At 42.8% G+C, this 17,350-nt stretch overlaps 1 protein-coding gene across 1 annotated transcript in view; it reads right to left on the bottom strand.

Moving 5' to 3' along the window:
* Window positions 1-581: 581 nt before the first annotated feature.
* ENTHD1 (ENTH domain containing 1) overlaps window positions 582-17,350 on the bottom strand; it is a 96,788-nt gene continuing 80,019 nt past the window's right edge. The window contains exon 6 of the mRNA XM_047785696.1: window positions 582-1,180. Within this exon, the coding sequence (XP_047641652.1) occupies window positions 582-1,180 (599 nt within the window). The remainder of the gene's footprint in view (window positions 1,181-17,350) is intronic.

The raw sequence follows: 17,350 nt of genomic DNA, 5'->3' as shown, positions 1-17,350 counted from the left end.
AGCCATGTGTCCTACTTGTTGCATGTCTTGCTTGTCACAGCTTAACTCCCAACCAACTGTGGCATCTGCAGGAAGGGAAAGATTTCTGGCCCTTGGTGTGCAGAACCTGAAACTTGACATGACAACCTGTGACATGTACACCCCAGACTCAGTTCTCCTAAGTCAAGGCAAAGGCTTGTTAACAATTAAGCTCCACACAGATGGAAAACAAAGGGCTTCCTACAGCCAATTTATCCAAAAAGCTCTAGAACAGTCATTTACAGTGTGAAGTCTTACCATGACTTTCTGAAATGCTTAATGTATTTTGAGGTAAAGCACAGAGCCTGGAAGAGTGGAATTCTCCTCAGTTTCAAATGAACTGATATCTAGATCTGAAAATATTATCAAGGTGATTCCTTTTCTCTTTTAAAAAATAAACCATCCAGATGAAGTTATTGGTTTGAAATACACTTGTTTAATAAACCTGACAGGGAAAAAACAAACCTTCACCCTGCTTTGCCATGGTGACCTAAAAAGGTTAACCTTGTAGGCTTTGGGAGGTGATGCTACATTCAGCTCTGTCAAAAATGACTCCTGAGTTGTTAGACTTGCTCTGATCCCCCCTCAGAATCCTGGGGAAGTTGCAAAGACTTGCTTACTTGTGGGCTAGTCCCACTCATGCTTACCAGACGGCTATTGATGACATTAAGCTCTCGTATCACCATGCTCAGATCTTCGTGTAATTTGACTATGGCATTTTTTACCTCCCCTAGAAGAACGTTAGTGGAATTATTTGCTTCAGGCTCCCTAGGCAGGTCTTGGGTTGCCTGAAAACTAGAACAGGACAGAGAGGCGAAAGGGTCTACATTTTGGGTGGAAAACTCTACCCAATTACTCCTAGAAATAAGACTTGTCTTCTTTTTGGCAGAATCAGAGTTGTCTGGAAGAATCTCCAGGAGGTCGACGTTGTCCATTTCTTCTTCATCAGAGGACAGTGGGCCCCTAGGAGCTAAAGGGTGCCGGACCCCGGCCGTCTTTTCTTTAACAGAGGCAGAAGAAGACTGTTGATGGAACAGAGTCCAGAAGGAAGGTCTGACCGAAACTGGGGGTAAGGGATGAACAGACTTTTCTGGAGAGGCTGAATCAGGAGATGACACCGATAAAGTAGAAAAGGAGGCGGTTCCCTCGGAGGCGGTTGAAACTAAAATGCATAAATGAGAGAGGAAAATGATGCAACGCACAAATAATTTTATGATGTAAAATACTATCTGGTCTCAATGTAAATAGACTACTCAGAATTTAAATGTTAAATAGTCATAATAACTCCAAACAAACCCAAAGCAGGAAACAAAGAAAAATCTAGAGCTGTGTTATGTATCAATAATCCTATGGAGATGAGCCTACAATAGAATTCTCAACGTTCGTCTTGACCCTGCCCAACATCTTTTTATACCACGTTTATCGGGGATGCCAAATGAGGAGAGAACTGCACCCTATTCTACCGACGGCCAGCATTTTAGATTGACATTTACAGTAGAAAGTTGGAGGAACCTGTAACTTAGATTCCTTCATCCTTCGTTTTTCCGACAGAGAATACTACGGCAAAATGAACAACAAGCCACAAGTACCCCAAAGTTATAAAACTGATCCTTTTCCTCTCAGTGGTCATATAGAGTCAAGACTGAGCCCAGTCCATCTGAGATCCAAGACGCTGTAGCACACGTATATAATTATTGTTTTCACCAAGAAGCCGTATGTAAAATAACAAGCATTCTAAACCTATTCTCCAAAAAATGAAAGATTTGATAACATTTATAACTTCCTTTCAGGCAAAACCATATTAAATGTCTTTTTTCACACTTCATTCTAAACCATTATTTCCCACACTGCTGGGATCACTGTTTCTCAGGATGTGAAAAGGTGTTTTGTGAGAACAGAACTTCAAAGTCTAACAAGACCGGCCAATTGCATATTGCGTCTCCTGCAGGAGAGTAAGCGTGTCCATTGGCACAGCTAAGGTTCTGAGAAATCTAAGTCCAGCTGACCTTGAACATCATGGGGGCTGGGGGGCGCCAGTCCTCCGCGCATTTGAAAATTCAGTTGGGCCTCCGCAGCCACGCTTCTGAATCAAAGACACTCAACCTCGGATTGTGCAGTACCATGTCATGGATTTATTGAAAAAGCTGTATATAAGTAGACCCACACGGTTCAAACCCTTGCTGTTTAAGAACCAACAGTAATTTAGTCGAGTGTTTTCCAAACTTTCTTAGACAGAAAACTTTTTCTTCGGAGACTTCGGAATGTCTATTTATATTCATTTATGCATTAGGTGGTAAAATTGGCAAAATCCACTGCTAAAGTCTTTGCAACTAACTCTGGACTTGCTACTTAAAACAAACAAACATTCATTATAAGTCATAGAAGAGAGAAATTAATGCTTACTACTTAGTACACATGATTTATCTCTATTGTTTTATTTTACATATTCACGCTCTTCTACACTAAATTGAACCTCCTGTAAAAAATACGGCCAGGGCAGGCAGCTTCTATTTTCTGCTACAAAGCTCTCTGGGCCCATCCTCAGTTCTCAGGAAAAATTCCAATCATAATACATTTGGCGGGGTGAGGGGGATGAGTCTCCTCAGCCGATGCAGTAGCAGGACATGAAAAGGAAAGTAGGGACTTTATTAACACTCGGTCAGGACAAGACAAGCACACTTAAGAATCTAGGTCAGGCTTATCCAGACATTCTATCCATGGATTAAAAAGAGGGACATGACACAATGGACGTGCCAGTGCCGAAGCCTCAGCACATCCAGGTCCGGAGTCACACTGCTGCACTCGGAGCTACACTCACAGCTGTCTGCTGACACGGCCCTTCGCCATCCTCCTGTATTCTAGATCCCGAGTCTTTCTATTTCTTGGTCTGCTCTCATGGTGGAGGAGCACGTTCTCCCACAGTTCACTGAAAAACGATGCATAAGTAAAGGTTTTGAGATTGCATGTCTGAAAATGTCCGTATTCTACCCTTAGGCTTAATGCTACTGTGGTTAGGTAAAAAATTCTGGGTTGGAAATCCTTTCTCTCAGAATAGTGAAGGGAAAAATTCCACTGCCTTCTTGCTTCTTCCAGTGTTGCTGTTGTGAATGGAGTGTGAGCCATTCCATTCATTGTATATAACCATATTTAGCTGGTTTATCTCTGAAGTTTCACAGAATTTCTTATTTGTCCCCAGTGTTCTGAAGTTTCTCTGTATGCCCTGAGGATGACTTTTCCATTCCCTGAAAGTCACTGACTTTTAATCAGGAACTCATTTCCTTTAGCTCTACAATTTTTTCTTGACTGCTTTAATCAATTATTTTCTCCTCGTGTTTTTTTCCGTGTTCTCTTTCTGACCCTCCTCTTGTTCAGATGTCGTATCTCCTGGACTAGCCCTCTCATCTTCCTATTTTCCTCTCCCACCTTTCCTACTTTTTTTGTGTGCCCTGCTTCGTTAAAGATTTTTGTCAACTTCTCCTTCCAATCCTATTGAGTTATTCATTTCTGCTTACCATTACATTTTTAACTTCCAAGAACTATTTTGGAGGGTTCTCAGAAATTCTTTTTAGGACACCCTGTCCTTATTTCATGGGTGCAACATATCCTCTCACCCCTTGTTTCAACGTTCCATGTGAGAGGTTTCTTCCAGATGTCTGGTGCCCTTGGCTGCCTGCTTACGATCGAGAATGAAGGATCACAAGTTGGCTGGAAGCCCTGGGTGTAAGTGTGGGACTTGTCAACACTAGGCTTCAGCATACGGTTATTTGGGTAGGTCATCTGTTGGGGAAGAGATGTCAATATCTTTGGTTTTTCCCTCTGAAGGGTACAGGTTCTTGTGAGAGTAGTTTTTCTCTCCCCTGCCTAGAGGGTAAAGCTCCGGCTCTCAGTGTGCCCGGAGCCTAGCAGAGAAAGGGACAGGGTTCTCTGCATTCAGCATTTGGTTTGCATACGGCCACTTAACCCTGTATGGGTTGTTAGAGGACCTGTACACTCAGCTCTACCTGGCATCTCTCATTTCAGAGACCTTCCATCTACCTTCTCCAGAAAACAAATCTCCTGACTTCTGCCAGGTTGTGAGTGGGTGAATATTCAGGGCAACTGCTTATTCGTTTGGCAAGAAGAAGAAGTAGAGGGATTTAATTGCTTTTCAAATAGCTATTTTCTAATTCTCTTTACTTAGCACCACCTTCAATAACATGTGGAGTAGGTTTTATATCCCCATTTTAAACATGAGGCAAAGGAATCTCAAAGAGGCAAAAAAACTTTCCCCAAATCACTAGGCTAAAAAAGGGCAGAGATGAGATTCAAATTCAAGGCTCTGATATTAAAGCATATCATCTAACTTACTAAGCTCTATGTCCACACCATTCTACCACATTAGAATTATTTTTATTCTGCTATAGAATTACGTTATAGAATTCCTGTCATGCCTCGGCGGTTAACAAACCCGACTACCATCCACGGGATGCGGGTTCAATCTCTGGCATTGCTCAGTGGGTTAAGGATCCGGTCGGTGTTACTGTGAGCTGCTGTGTAGGTTGCAGACTCGGCTCGGATCCTGTATTACTGTGGCTCTGGCACAGGCTGGAGGCTACAGCTCCGATTGGACCCCTAGCCTGGAACCTCCATATGCTGCAGGTGCGGCCCTAAAAAGCCAATCCCCCCCCCCCAAAAAAAAGAATTATGTTAAATTCTGGGCATAAAATTAAGAAGGCAGGCAACCAGGACGGTGAGGGGATATGACAACCATTCCTTATATAGAGATACATAAGCTACAGTTAATGGGTATGCAAGTCTTTACCCAGAAAGAGACAGTGAGACAAAGAGTAAGAGGCTATCTTTAGTTATTTGAAGATAACCACAAAACCTTAGTAACAGTGGCCTTCCACTTCTCATACTGTGCACAAAACCGGGGTTAATAGGTGAAAGAAATAAGAATTCATCCCAATTAAAAAAAGAAAACTTTTTTTTAAATCCTTTTAGGGCCATACCAGAGGCGTATGGAGGTTCCCCGGCTAGGGGTTGAATCAGAACTGTAGCTGCTGGCCTACACCATGGCTACAGCATTGCCAGATCTGAGCCTCATCTACAACCTACACCAGATCCTTAACCCACTGAGCAAGGCCAGGAATCCAGGCCTCATGGATGCTAGTCAGATTCGTTTCCACTGAGCCATGAAGGGAACTTCCCTAAAAGAAGAAAACTTAAAAAAAAATTTATTGTATGGCTGCACCTGCAGCACACAGAAGCTCCCGGGCCAGGGCTTGAACCCGCACTTCCAAAGTGACCCGAGTCTCTGCAGGCAGATCCTTAACCCACAGCGCCACAGCAGGAACTCCAAAAACTGTCATAGCCATGGTTTTCCACACATGAAATGAGCTGCTTTGGGAAGTAGGGAGTTTCTTGATACTCAAGGAGCTCATGCACAGCCTGATGATCATTTAGCAAGAATGTTTCAGGTAAGATCAACACATCAGGTGACAGAACTTATACAGCCTTGGTGAGATTTCTAAGATTCTAGGACACAAAACATACATGTTAGAGCACTAAGAATCTATTCTAGAAATAATTCACTCTGGTCAGAAAGGATGGTTTCATGAGGAACACTCTAAGAAGGCCAGGAGAAAATAATATTTGAATTAAATATTAATCTAATGCTATGTATTTAAAGATAACACAGCTATGATAGTCACGTAAGCATGATGTGATTAATATCTGCTATTTAACTTCAGGCCAGTGTTTTTCAAAGTGTGGGGCCTGAGCCAGCAGCAGAAGCTGCAGCACCTGGGAATTTGTGAGAAATGGAGTTCTTGGGCCGCCCCAGACCAACTGAATCAGAAACTGGGGGGCTGGGCTCAGAAAGTGGGGGTTTAACAAGCTTCCAGGTGTTTCTGATGTGAGCTTCGGTTTAAGAATCAATGCTTCCTACTGTTTGCCCACCTCTCTTCTGCTTCGTGGCTTCAACTGCCAAGTAAATAGCTTATCACTGTTTACAGTTCTGTAGCTTTGATTCCAAGGCTCCGTGATGATGCTTTTGCTCATAAAAACCCACTTCATCTCTAATTGCTGGGCGCCAATTCACTTTTGTTTCCAAACACGCCACAGCTGCACCAGACACTGCACAGTGCACTTCGGGGTGCATGTCCCCGCCCTTCTGGGGACCCTTCCCTGGCTCACTACCCAGGTTATTGGTTAACAACCATCCTCTTCCTACAGTTGACCCACCAGAGCTGAAATGCAGCAAATATTACAAATAAGCTGCAGTAAATGGCGGTATTTAAAAATCTCATTGTATGATACACGCATGTGCTAATTAGTGTTGAGCTTGCTTGAAGAGAACACTGATGAAATTATTCCAAATGCTGGTGTGTCATCTCTAACTTTCTATACCACTGAATAACATTGGAGCTGTTAATTATTATACAACTTTAAACTTAGAAGTGCTGGATTGCAAAAATAAAGTGACAAATACATTTCTAGAAATATTTAAAAGCTCTCTTTGGCCATCAATGTAAATCTTTCTGCTAGTAGCAGGTCTTTGGTCAAACAGCTTCCTGTATAACAGAGGGTTTTTTTTTTTTTTTTCCATTCTCCAGTTCATCTCTTTCAGCCTTCCTGGCTGTTACATAAAGGCTGTCAAGTTAACTACACACGTGATTTAAGCTATTCTGATTTTGTTCTGCAGTTTAAAAAATGTAACATTTACAGAAATCTTCATAACAGAATTATTCATAATAGCCCAAAGGTGGAAACAACCCAAATGTCTGTCAGCTGATAATGGATAGCTAAAATGTGCTTATCTATACATTGGAATATTATCAGCTTTATAGAGGAATGAACTACTGATTTAGGCTTCAACACAGATCAACCTTGAATACATGATGCTCAGTGAAATAAATCAGTCACAAAAGGCCATATATTGTCTGATTCTATCATATGAAATGTCCAGAACAGGCAAATCCACACAGAAAGTAGATTAGTAGCTGCCAGGGTGGCAGGTTGGGGGGTGGTGGTGACTGCTAATGTGTACAGGACTTTAGGGGTGATGAAAATATTCTGGAATTAGTAGTGATGGTCGCACATCCTTGAGAATATTCTGAAAAACACTAAGTTGTCCACTTTATTTAAAGGGGTGTAAAATTTTATGGTACATGACCGGATCTCAATTTTTTCTAATGTAATATTTGAAATTTTAATTATTATGATTATAAATAAGCTACATAAAAGAACCAGATTTAGGAGCAACATAGGGTTAAGAGAGAAATGCTAATAAATCTGCCTCAATGTTAAGTGATTATAAGTCACTTATGCTACATTTTTACTGGGAAAATTGGATTATTGAATTAAAGATGAGTTTTCTCACTTACCTACGAAGCATAAATTTGGTTCACTAAATTAAAAAAATCAAATCAGTGTGTCTTTTGTCTGCACAAAAGCAGGCAGGAGCTGCACAGCTAGAAGAGCTGCTGGGGCCGAGTGGGGGAGAGGCAGGGCAGCACCTCTGTGAGTTCTCTGGTGGGTGTGATAAGCCATCCTGCCCAGCAAGGCTCTTCTGGTGCTTCTGAACCAAGCCTGGCCAGAAGCTCAGAGTTAGCCGAGGCGGTCTGCAGAACTGTTTTCTAGCATTTTCCTGGTTTCTTTTGGGGAATCTGTTAACTGTTTTAGCCCTGAAGGCTTTTATAGCCAAAAAGAAAAAGGTAGGGCTAATGAGTCTTTGGTGTATGTGTGTCACATTTGGTTTCTCTCCGCAGCAAAGGTAAAGTGGAAATCAACTACAAAGAACAATTACTGCTGAAATCCAGAGTGAAAAAAATGGAACCCATGAGACAGAAAGAAAGGATGAAGCCACTGAGAATGCTTGCCACTATCCCAACATGAGAAAGTACAGACAGATTTTTTTTTCCCCTTCCTCAAAAATTAGAAAGTAAGACCCAGTGCAGTCTAACACACCTACCCTAAGGTGCTTTATGAAAATATAAAGAAAGCTGCCTGCCACTAGATTTGGCTTCTAAGTTTTTACTAGCTACTTCTTCCTTTTAGTATGCATGACCTAAAACAAGAGTTTGGGCTCAGATAAATCAACAGAGGAGCAGAAGGAATGGGCTGTTTAGGGAACAGAGTTACTTAGCGTTAAAAGGTCAACAGCAAATCTATCCCTCTCATTCAGTAAAAATACTGAAGTGTATTAGGTAGCTGGGATCCCTTCTTGTCCAATCCAGGATTCCAGGATCCCAGGATCCATCACCTTAGCTATTTTCTTTCAAGTCCCTTGCTGCTTACACAGCTACCTTACACAGACTCCCTGATATTTGAGGGCTGCTAAAATGTGTGTGTGTGCAAGTATTTTTTAATTTGCCCAGCTCATTATCTCCAAAAAGTTTATAACATCAGGCCTGGACCCTTCATATAAACAAATACCTCTTGAAATAAAACCAGAAAATAGGTGCCATCTTCTTTATCCTTCGTCACCCAGTGTCCATGGAGACTGGCCATCCATCCTCGCCTCACCATTTCTTGAATTCCTCAGCCACAGAGACCTCAGCCATTCCTCTAAGTCTTCCCTACGACATGTCATCACTCACAATTGCCCTACTCTGAAATCCTTTTATTTTTTTTTCCTGTTTTTTTTAGGGCCTTACCCATGGCAAATGGAAGTTCCAAGGATAAGGGTCAAGGATAAGCCACGACAGGAACTCCCTGACTCTGAAATCTTATTTTCCAAGATTACTTTTCTTCTCAATCACTTCCAGCCTTTTATATTCCTTTTAGTACATCTACACCTGGGTCTCACTGAAACAACAGGTGCAATGATCCGTCTATTTTCTCTAACTCTGTAAGTGCCCTCCTGGCTCTTGTCCAATCCAGGATCCCAGGATCCATCACCTTAGCTATTTTCTTGCGAGCCCCTTGCTGCTTCCCCCAGATCGCCTCCATCTCGAGAGCTCCTCCGCCCGCCTCGCCGGCCAGTCTTAGTCTCTTCCACAACAGCCTCTGACCTGTTCCCAGTCTCTGGTTTCTCCCACTCCCTCTGTAGTCCCTGACATAAATCATTTTTCCAAGTCACTCACTTGGCTTAAAAACTTTAGTGATGTACACTATCCTCAAAGTCAAGTGCAAACTTCCTTTTTTTTTTTTTTGTCTTTTTGTCTTTTTGCCTTTTCTAGGGCTACACTTGTGGCATATGGATGTTCCCAGGCTAGGGGTCTAATCAGAGCTACAGCTGCTGGCCTACACCAGAGCCACAGCAATGCGGGATCCGAGCCGCATCTGCAACCTACATGACAGCTCAGGGCAACGCTGGATCCTTAACCCACAGAGCAAGGCCAGGGATCCAACCTGCAACCTCATGGTTCCTAGTCAGATTTGTTAACCACTGGGCCACGGCAGGAACTCCCAAGTGCAAACTTCTTAACCTGGCACACATAGCTCCTCATCACCTGTCCTGGCTTAATTTTCTGTATATTCCTCTATTACTGCTGTACGCACACTTTTTTTTTGTCTTTTCGCCTCTTCTAGGGCCACACCCTCAGCATATGGAGGTTCCCAGGCTAGGGGTTCAATCAGAGCTGTAGCCGCCGGCCTACACAACAGCCACAGCAACGCTGGATCCGAGCCGTGTCTGTGACCTACACCACAGCTTGTGGCAATGCCGGATCCTTAACCCACTGAGTGAGGCCAGGGATCAAACCTGAAACCTAATGGTTCCTAGGTGGATTCGTTAACCACTGAACCATGACGGCAACCCCTGTATCCAAGGTTTACTAAGCTACTTTTAACTAACTTATTAAATACTGAGTATGCATTACGTGCAAGGCACTGTGGCCGGTGCTGGCGATACGATAATAAACAGGCACAGAAGGTCCCTCCCTCAGGAAGCCGACGTTCCACTTGGGTGGGAGGCAGGCACATTGAACAACTTAATGCAAATGCCACTATAGGTGATTAGAATGACAGTCAGTGCCAGAAAGGATGCTAACACAGCACGAAGTTGGGGGTCTGGCCTCTGAGGGATGAGTAGAAGCGACCTGGTGAAGGCGCAGACCAGAAGGTTCTGGTCAGAGGGAACAAGGGGACAAAGGCGAGGAAGCAGCCGGGTTTACCCGACAAAAGGAAAGAACACAGGCTGCTGAAGGAGCAGAAGCTAGACGGCACAGGGCCCGCCCGAAGGCTACCTGACCTTTAGGGACATGGGGAGCAGGCCGTGGGGAGTATTTCTGTGGGAAGCGCTGGTCCTCAGGTCACCCTGGCTGCTCCATGGGGGATGACGTGGAGCTTCCCACAGTCTCTTTGTTTAGTTGAGCTCTGTATTACTCCTCAGCCTGAATGCTCTTTCTGAGAGGACAGGAGTCTACCTGTTCCTGAGAATAAATGAGAAACTCCTGCATACTTTTGCGATAACCAGAGGAGATATTAAGGGGTCCTGGAGTTCTAAAAGCGGAACTGAAAATACGGACATTGGAGTAGTAATCACAAGCTTTTATATGACACTTTCCGAGCACGAGATCCCCTCTAAACCCTGTTGGTCTGTGGGATCCCCACGATGCCCTGTGCTAGCGCCATCGTTACTCTTGTTCTGCAGCTGAGACACGGGTGGGCAGACAGGTCAGGGCCTCACCTAAGGTCACACAATCAGCAGTTGAGCTGCGATTATAAACCCAGGCAGTTTGATTCCAGAACCTGTGCCATTAACAACTATGCAATTTAGCCATTCTTTGTGCTATGTTGTGATACATGTTACATTCCCATATGTTTTAAAACTCAAAATATATTATTAAAATTTTTGCTTTAAACAGTCATTTTTTTAAAAAATTAGAATTAAAAATGAAATATATAGTATTGTATATTTATCTATGTATTTATAATTTCGAGTGTTCATCATTTTTTTCTTTTTCTTCTTTTTTCTTTTCTATTTTTGCACCAGGTTCACTGGGTGGGGGTGGGGGTGGGGTCTTCCCCTACACAGATAATTTAACAGCCAGTCAAGGGTTTGGGTTGGACAGAGTTTACAACTGGAATACAGGATTCCTTTTTTTTTTTTTTTTCTTAACTTAGGTGGAAGTCACCTAATTTATTTTTGATAAATTTTCTTGGAGTATAAGTGACTCAAAAGTTGTGTTAGCTTCAGGTGTACAGCAGAGTAATATATATATATATAATATATATGTATATTACAGCAGAGTAATTACATATATATACACACACATATATATATCTCCATTCCTTTTCAGATTCTTTTCCCACATAGGTTAATACACAGTACTGAGTAGGGTTACCCTGTGCTATACTCGTTATCTATTCATTTTATATACAGTAGTGTGCATATGTCAATCCCAGCCCTCTAATTTATTCCCCCTGCCCGTTTCCCCTTTGGTAACCATAAATTTGGTTTAAAAATGTTTTGAGTCTATTTCTTTTTTCTAAGGTCTTCTGTATTATTTTTCACTGGATTCTACACATTAATGACATCATATGATATTTTTCTTTCTCTGCCTGACTTACTTCACTTAGCATGATAATTTCTAGATCCATCCATGTTGCTGCAAATGGCATTATCTCATTCTTTTTTTATGGCTGAGTAGTATTCCATTGTATATATGTACCACATCATCTTTATCCATTTCTCTGTCGATGGACATTTAGGTTGCTTCCATGTCTTGGCTACTGTACAAAGTGTTGCAATGAACACCGGGATGCATGTACCTTTTTTTTTTTTTTTTTGGTCTTTTTGCCTTTTTTTTTCTAGGGCCGCTCCTGTGGCATATGGATGTTCCCAGGCTAGGGGTAGAATCAGAGCTGTAGCCACCGGCCTACACCACAGCCACAGCAACTTGGGATCCGAGCCGCATCTGTGACCTACACCACAGCTCACGGCAATGCCGGATCTTTAACCCACTGAGCAAGACCAGGGACTGAACCCGCAACCTCATGGTTCCCAGTTGGATTCGCTAACCACTGCGCCATGACGGGAACTCCGCATGTATCTTTTTGAAATACGGTCTTCTCTGGACAGATGCCCAGAAATGGGATTGTTGGATCATATGGCAGTTCTACTGCAATATGAGACTCCTTCTGAGTCTCCCTGACTTTCAGGGTTTCCCTCATAACTTTCTAGCTTCTCTGCCAGTGCCAAACTCTCCTTCTGTTTTTAGCTGGGCCCATGGCATGTAGAAGTTTCTGGACCAGGGATCAAACCTGCACCACAGCTGTAATCAGAACCACAGCACTGACAACATCAGATCCTTAACTTCCTGAGCCATGGGGGAACTCCTGAACTCTCTTGACACCTCAAGCCTTGTCAATTGAACAGTACCCTTAGGGTATTCATTTCAGCTACTGTACTTTTCAACTTTGGAATTCCGTGATTCTTTTTTATAGATAGTAGGATTCTATTCTGATGGAATTTCCCATCTTTCCTTCTGTTTTCTTGATCTTATTAATCATAATTATTTTAAAGTACCTATCTTATAACCTCTAGATTATTTGTGAGTCTGTTTCTATTGTCTGTTTTCTCCTTTTTCTTATTTGTGTGTGTAGCTATTGTAGATTTTTGGTTTGCAGTTACCCTCAAGTTCTGATATAAGAGTCTATATATATACAAGATTGTTTTAAGTTGTTGGCTTCTTAATTGCAAGTGCATCTCCAGTGTCCGGCATTTGTACTCTCCTCTTCTCATGATTTCTGATTTTGGTAGCATATTTGTGTGTGGATGATTTCCTACCTTTACTATAGGTATGCCTTTACTCGTGAGACTTGTCATTTGGAATATTTTTGTTTCTAGTTGTGGCCTTTTCTTTTCCACCTAGAGAAGTTCCTTTAGTATGTGTTGTAAAGATGGTTTGGTGGTGCTGAATTCTCTTAGCTTCTGCTTGTCTGTAAAGTTTTTTTTTGTTTTGTTTTGTTTTGTTTTTTTTTTTTTTGGTCTTTTTGCCTTTTCTAGGGCTGCTTCCGCAGCATATGGAGATTCCCGGGCTAGGGGCTGAGTCGGAGCTGTAGCCACCGGTCTACACCAGAGCCACAGCAATGCAGGATCGGAGCCGCGTCTGTGACCTACACCACAGCTCACGGCAACACCAAATCCTTAACCCACTGAGCAAGGCCAGGGATCGAACCCGCAACCTCATGGTTCTTAGTCCGGATTCGTTAACCACTGTGCCACAACAGGAACTCTGTTGTCTGTAAAGCTTTTGAGTTCTCCTTCAAATCTGAATGAGAGCCTTGCTGGGTAAAGTAATCTTGGTTGGAGGTTTTTTCCTTTCATCACTGTAAGTATATCATGCCACTCCCTTCTGGCCTGCAGGGTTTCTGCTGAAAAATCTGCCAATAACCTATTGGGATTCCCTTGTATGTTATTTCTTTCTTTTCCCTAGCTGCTTTCAATACTTTTTCTTTGTCTTACAGTTTGGGTCAGTTTGATTAATATGTGTCTCAGGGTGTTCCTCCTTGGGTGTATTTTATAAGGTACTCATTGTGCTTCCTGGATTTGAGTGAGTGATTCCTTTCCCATGTAAGGGAAGTTTTCAGGTGTTATCTCTTCAAGTATTTTTCTGGCCCTTTCTCTCTCTCTTCTTCTGATACCCCTATAATACAGATGTTGCTGTGTTTAACGTTGTCCCAGAGTTCTCTTAGACTGTCTTCATTTCTTTCCAATCTTTTTTCCTCTTTTCTCTTCCACATCAGTGACTTCCACTAGTCTGTCCTCCAGCTCGCTTATTTGTTCTTCTGCCTCCTGCTGATGGTTACTTTTTTTTTTGCTTTTTAGGACTGCACCCATGGCACATGGAGGCTCCCAGGCTAGAGGGTGAATTGAAGCTACAGCTGCTGGCCTACACCCATAGCCATAGCAACACCAGGTCTGAGCCGCATCTGAGACCTACACCACAGCTCACAGTAACACCAGATCCTTAACCCACTGAGCAAGGCCAGGGATCGAACCTGCAACCTCATGGTTCCTAGTCAGATTCTTTTCCCTTGTGCCACGACAGGAACTCCTGATGGTTGCTTCTAATGAATTTTTTATCTCTGCTATTGTATTTTGCATCTCTGCTTCTTAATCCTTAAATCTTGTATTTCCTTGCTCAGTGTTTCTTATAATTTATCAATCTTTGCCTCCAGTTTATTTCCAATGTCTTGAATCATCTTCACTATCATCAGTCTAAAGTCTTTTTCATGGAGGTTGATAAGCTCCAGATCACTTAGCTGTTTTTCTGGTTTTTTTTTCTTGCTCCCTTATCTGAGTCATAGTTACTGCCTTTCCATTTTGTATAGATTTTTGGTGTGGTCTCCCTTTTGCAGACAATAGAGTTGTAGCCTCTCTTGCATCTGCTGTCCACCACCCTGGTGGGGGGTGGGGGTGGCACTTGCTGTAGGCTTCCTGATGGGAGGGACTGGTGCCTGCCCACTGGTAGGTGGAGCTGATTCTTATCCCTCTGGTTGGGTGGGGCTTTGTCTCTGGGTGAGATTAGAGGCAGTTGTGTGCCTAAGGGGTCTTTAGGCAGCCTGTATGCTGATAGGTGGGCTTCTCAGCACTGAGGGGTGGGGCCAGATTTTTCCAAAATGGCCATCTCTAGAGGAGCTCACACTGATGATTATTCCCGACACTTCTGCCTTCAATGTCCTTCCCCCACAACGAGCCACAGTCACCCCATGTCTTCCCAGGAGATCCTCCAAGAACTGTAGTCAGGTCTGACCCAGATTCCTATGGAGTCTCTGCTTTGCCCTGGGACCCAGTGCACATAAAAGCCTGTGTGCACCTTTCAAGAATGGGGTCTCTGTTTCCCCCAGTTCCATGGAGCTCCAGCACATAAGCCCCACTGGCCTTCAATGCCAAATGCTCCAGGGGCTCCTTCTCCCAATGCTAGATCCCCAGGTGTGGGGACCTGATGTGGGGCTCAGAACTCTCATTCCCCTAGGTGAGTCTCTGTGATACAGTTACTTTACAGTCTGTGGGCTGCCCACTTGGCAGATATGGGGTTGCTTATATCCCATAATTGCCCCTCCTACCATCGTGATGTGACCTCCTTTTTGTCTTCTGAAATAGGGTAACTTTTTTTGATAGTTTGCAGTTTATTTGCAGCAGTTGGTTGTAATTTTGTTGCTTTTATGAGAGAAGGTGAGCTCCAGTCCTTCTCTGCCTGGACTTTTTTTGTTGAATGGCTAAAACTGTAGCGGCTCTCAAAAAAAGGATTTCATTGTCTTCTAGAAGACAGATGGAATACGAGGCAATCAGTTTGTTCTAGTTGAAGCTGGGTTTCAGCATTTGGCTGTTCTATTCCTGGCCTGTCCTTACTCCTAGAGAGTACTTCTGATGCTTAGAGTATATAGCCTGTTAGAAGTCCCAGCAGCAAGCATGGAGTATTTACCAGAGCCCCTATAATTCAGCATATCCTGAACTCCAATCTCTGCCTCTTAGCATCACAAGATTATCAGAATCTCTGCTTAGGTTGTTAGCCTCTTAGGAGCTGCTCCCCATTTAGTGTCTTGGCATCTCATCCAGAACATGAGCAGCTTAGCAGCAGATCAATGTAACCATAAGAAATACACAAAGGCTTGTGGACATTTTATCTAAGATTCCCTCTGCTCTAGAATATTGGCCCCGTGAGTCCCTCACACCACAGAAGCCCCAAACTCCAAACCGATCTTCCAAGTTTAGTGAGACAGTGGAGAGCCCAGGCTTCTCATTTTCCCTCAGCTTCTATTATCCAGCTCTGCTAATAGGCAAATGATACAAGAGGGAAAACTGAGGTGAATGTGGGATCAACTAAATGTGAAATAGTTTCCTACTCTACTCGTGTCACTTCTTACACCAGATGTGTGGGTTTTCTACATGAAGGATTTCTCCAGTGCTCTGTGGACACCTGCTGGGCGTTCTACAATTTAACTCAATTCTGACACTGACTACTCAGAGTTAGTGCAGACCCCAGGGCTCAATCCCTCGAGACTGCTCCCCACTTTCAACACCAACTGCAAGTCCAGGCCTCCTCCATTTCTGACCTACTGGCTAGAAATTGAGGGACCCCGTGGTCCCCTCTTTGGGTTTGCTAATTTGCTAGGATGGTTCGCAAAACTCAGGAAAGTGCTTTATTTACTTTTACTGGTTTATGATAAAGGATATGACTCAGGAACAGCCAAGTGGAAGAACTGCATAGGGCAAGGTACAGGGAAGGGGCACAGAGCTGCCATGCCTTCTCTGGTCATGCCAGCCTCCCAGAACCTTTATGTGTTCACCAACCTGGAAGAGTTCTAAACTCCATTGTTTGGGGTTTTATGGAGGTTCCATTATGTAGGCATGATTGATCCAATCATTAGCCCCCGATGATTAACTCAAGCTCCAGCCCTCTCCTCTCCCCAGAGGTCAGGCGGTGGGGTTGAAAGGGCTTATCATGAACAACAGAATATGTTCCCCTCTCTCTCATCTATCAGGAAATGACAAGGGTTTCAAGAGCTCTACACCAGGGATCAGGTATGAAGACTAATTATATATAGTTCTTATCCCAACATCAGAATCCTTTTCCCGAGGATCCTGATCCATCTTGTGTTTTCTACCCTGGCTGGTTTACAATGACTTCTATAAGCTTTCCATCATTAACCAGCATTTTTGGTGGAGGATTAGACTAATGCTATCAACCTCATGAGAAGCAGAATCAAGTCTTCCCTTGCTCACCGGTTTTAGAGGACTTCTTGCTAATTTTTATAATGAAAAATTGGTACACAGGCAGTGATCTAAAGTTATTTTCAATTTTCTTTTTGTGGTACTTGTGGAAGAGAGGAATCAAAATAACTACTTCCCGGGGGACAGCCATGAACATAAGCTATCATGGCCATCATAACCAGTACTACTTGGCTTCCCCATCAGCAGTCTCAGCAGAAAAGTTCAGCTGGTGACAAAACCAAGAATCACTTTCATTTTTAAGCTCCTCAATTCAAAAGAATTCTAGAAAGAGCAGGAAGAGATTCTTTTATTATTACTGACCTTACTAGCACCAAGATAAATTTCTTTAACCTCAACATTTTGGCTTCCATTGTTTGTGAATATATATATATATATATATATATATATATATATATATATATATATATATATATATTTGTTGTGTGTATATATATATGTATATGCATATATGTATGTATGTTTGTTTTTTTTTTTTGGCCGCACCTGAGGCATGTGGAAGTTCCTGGGCCAGGGACTGAACTCGTATCACAGCAGTGACCCAAGCCGTTACAATGACAATACCAGATTGTTAACCCACAGCACTACAGGAGAACTCCCCCACTGTTTGTGTTTATATTGTACTTCTGACCTGAATTTGAGTCAGTTTAAAATATTTATATTAAA

The sequence above is a fragment of the Phacochoerus africanus genome, chromosome 7, assembly GCF_016906955.1.
Source record: "Phacochoerus africanus isolate WHEZ1 chromosome 7, ROS_Pafr_v1, whole genome shotgun sequence".
NCBI lineage: Eukaryota > Metazoa > Chordata > Mammalia > Artiodactyla > Suidae > Phacochoerus > Phacochoerus africanus.
The sequence above is the reverse complement of the archived record's forward strand: the minus strand, read 5'-3'. Positions and strand labels throughout refer to the sequence as shown.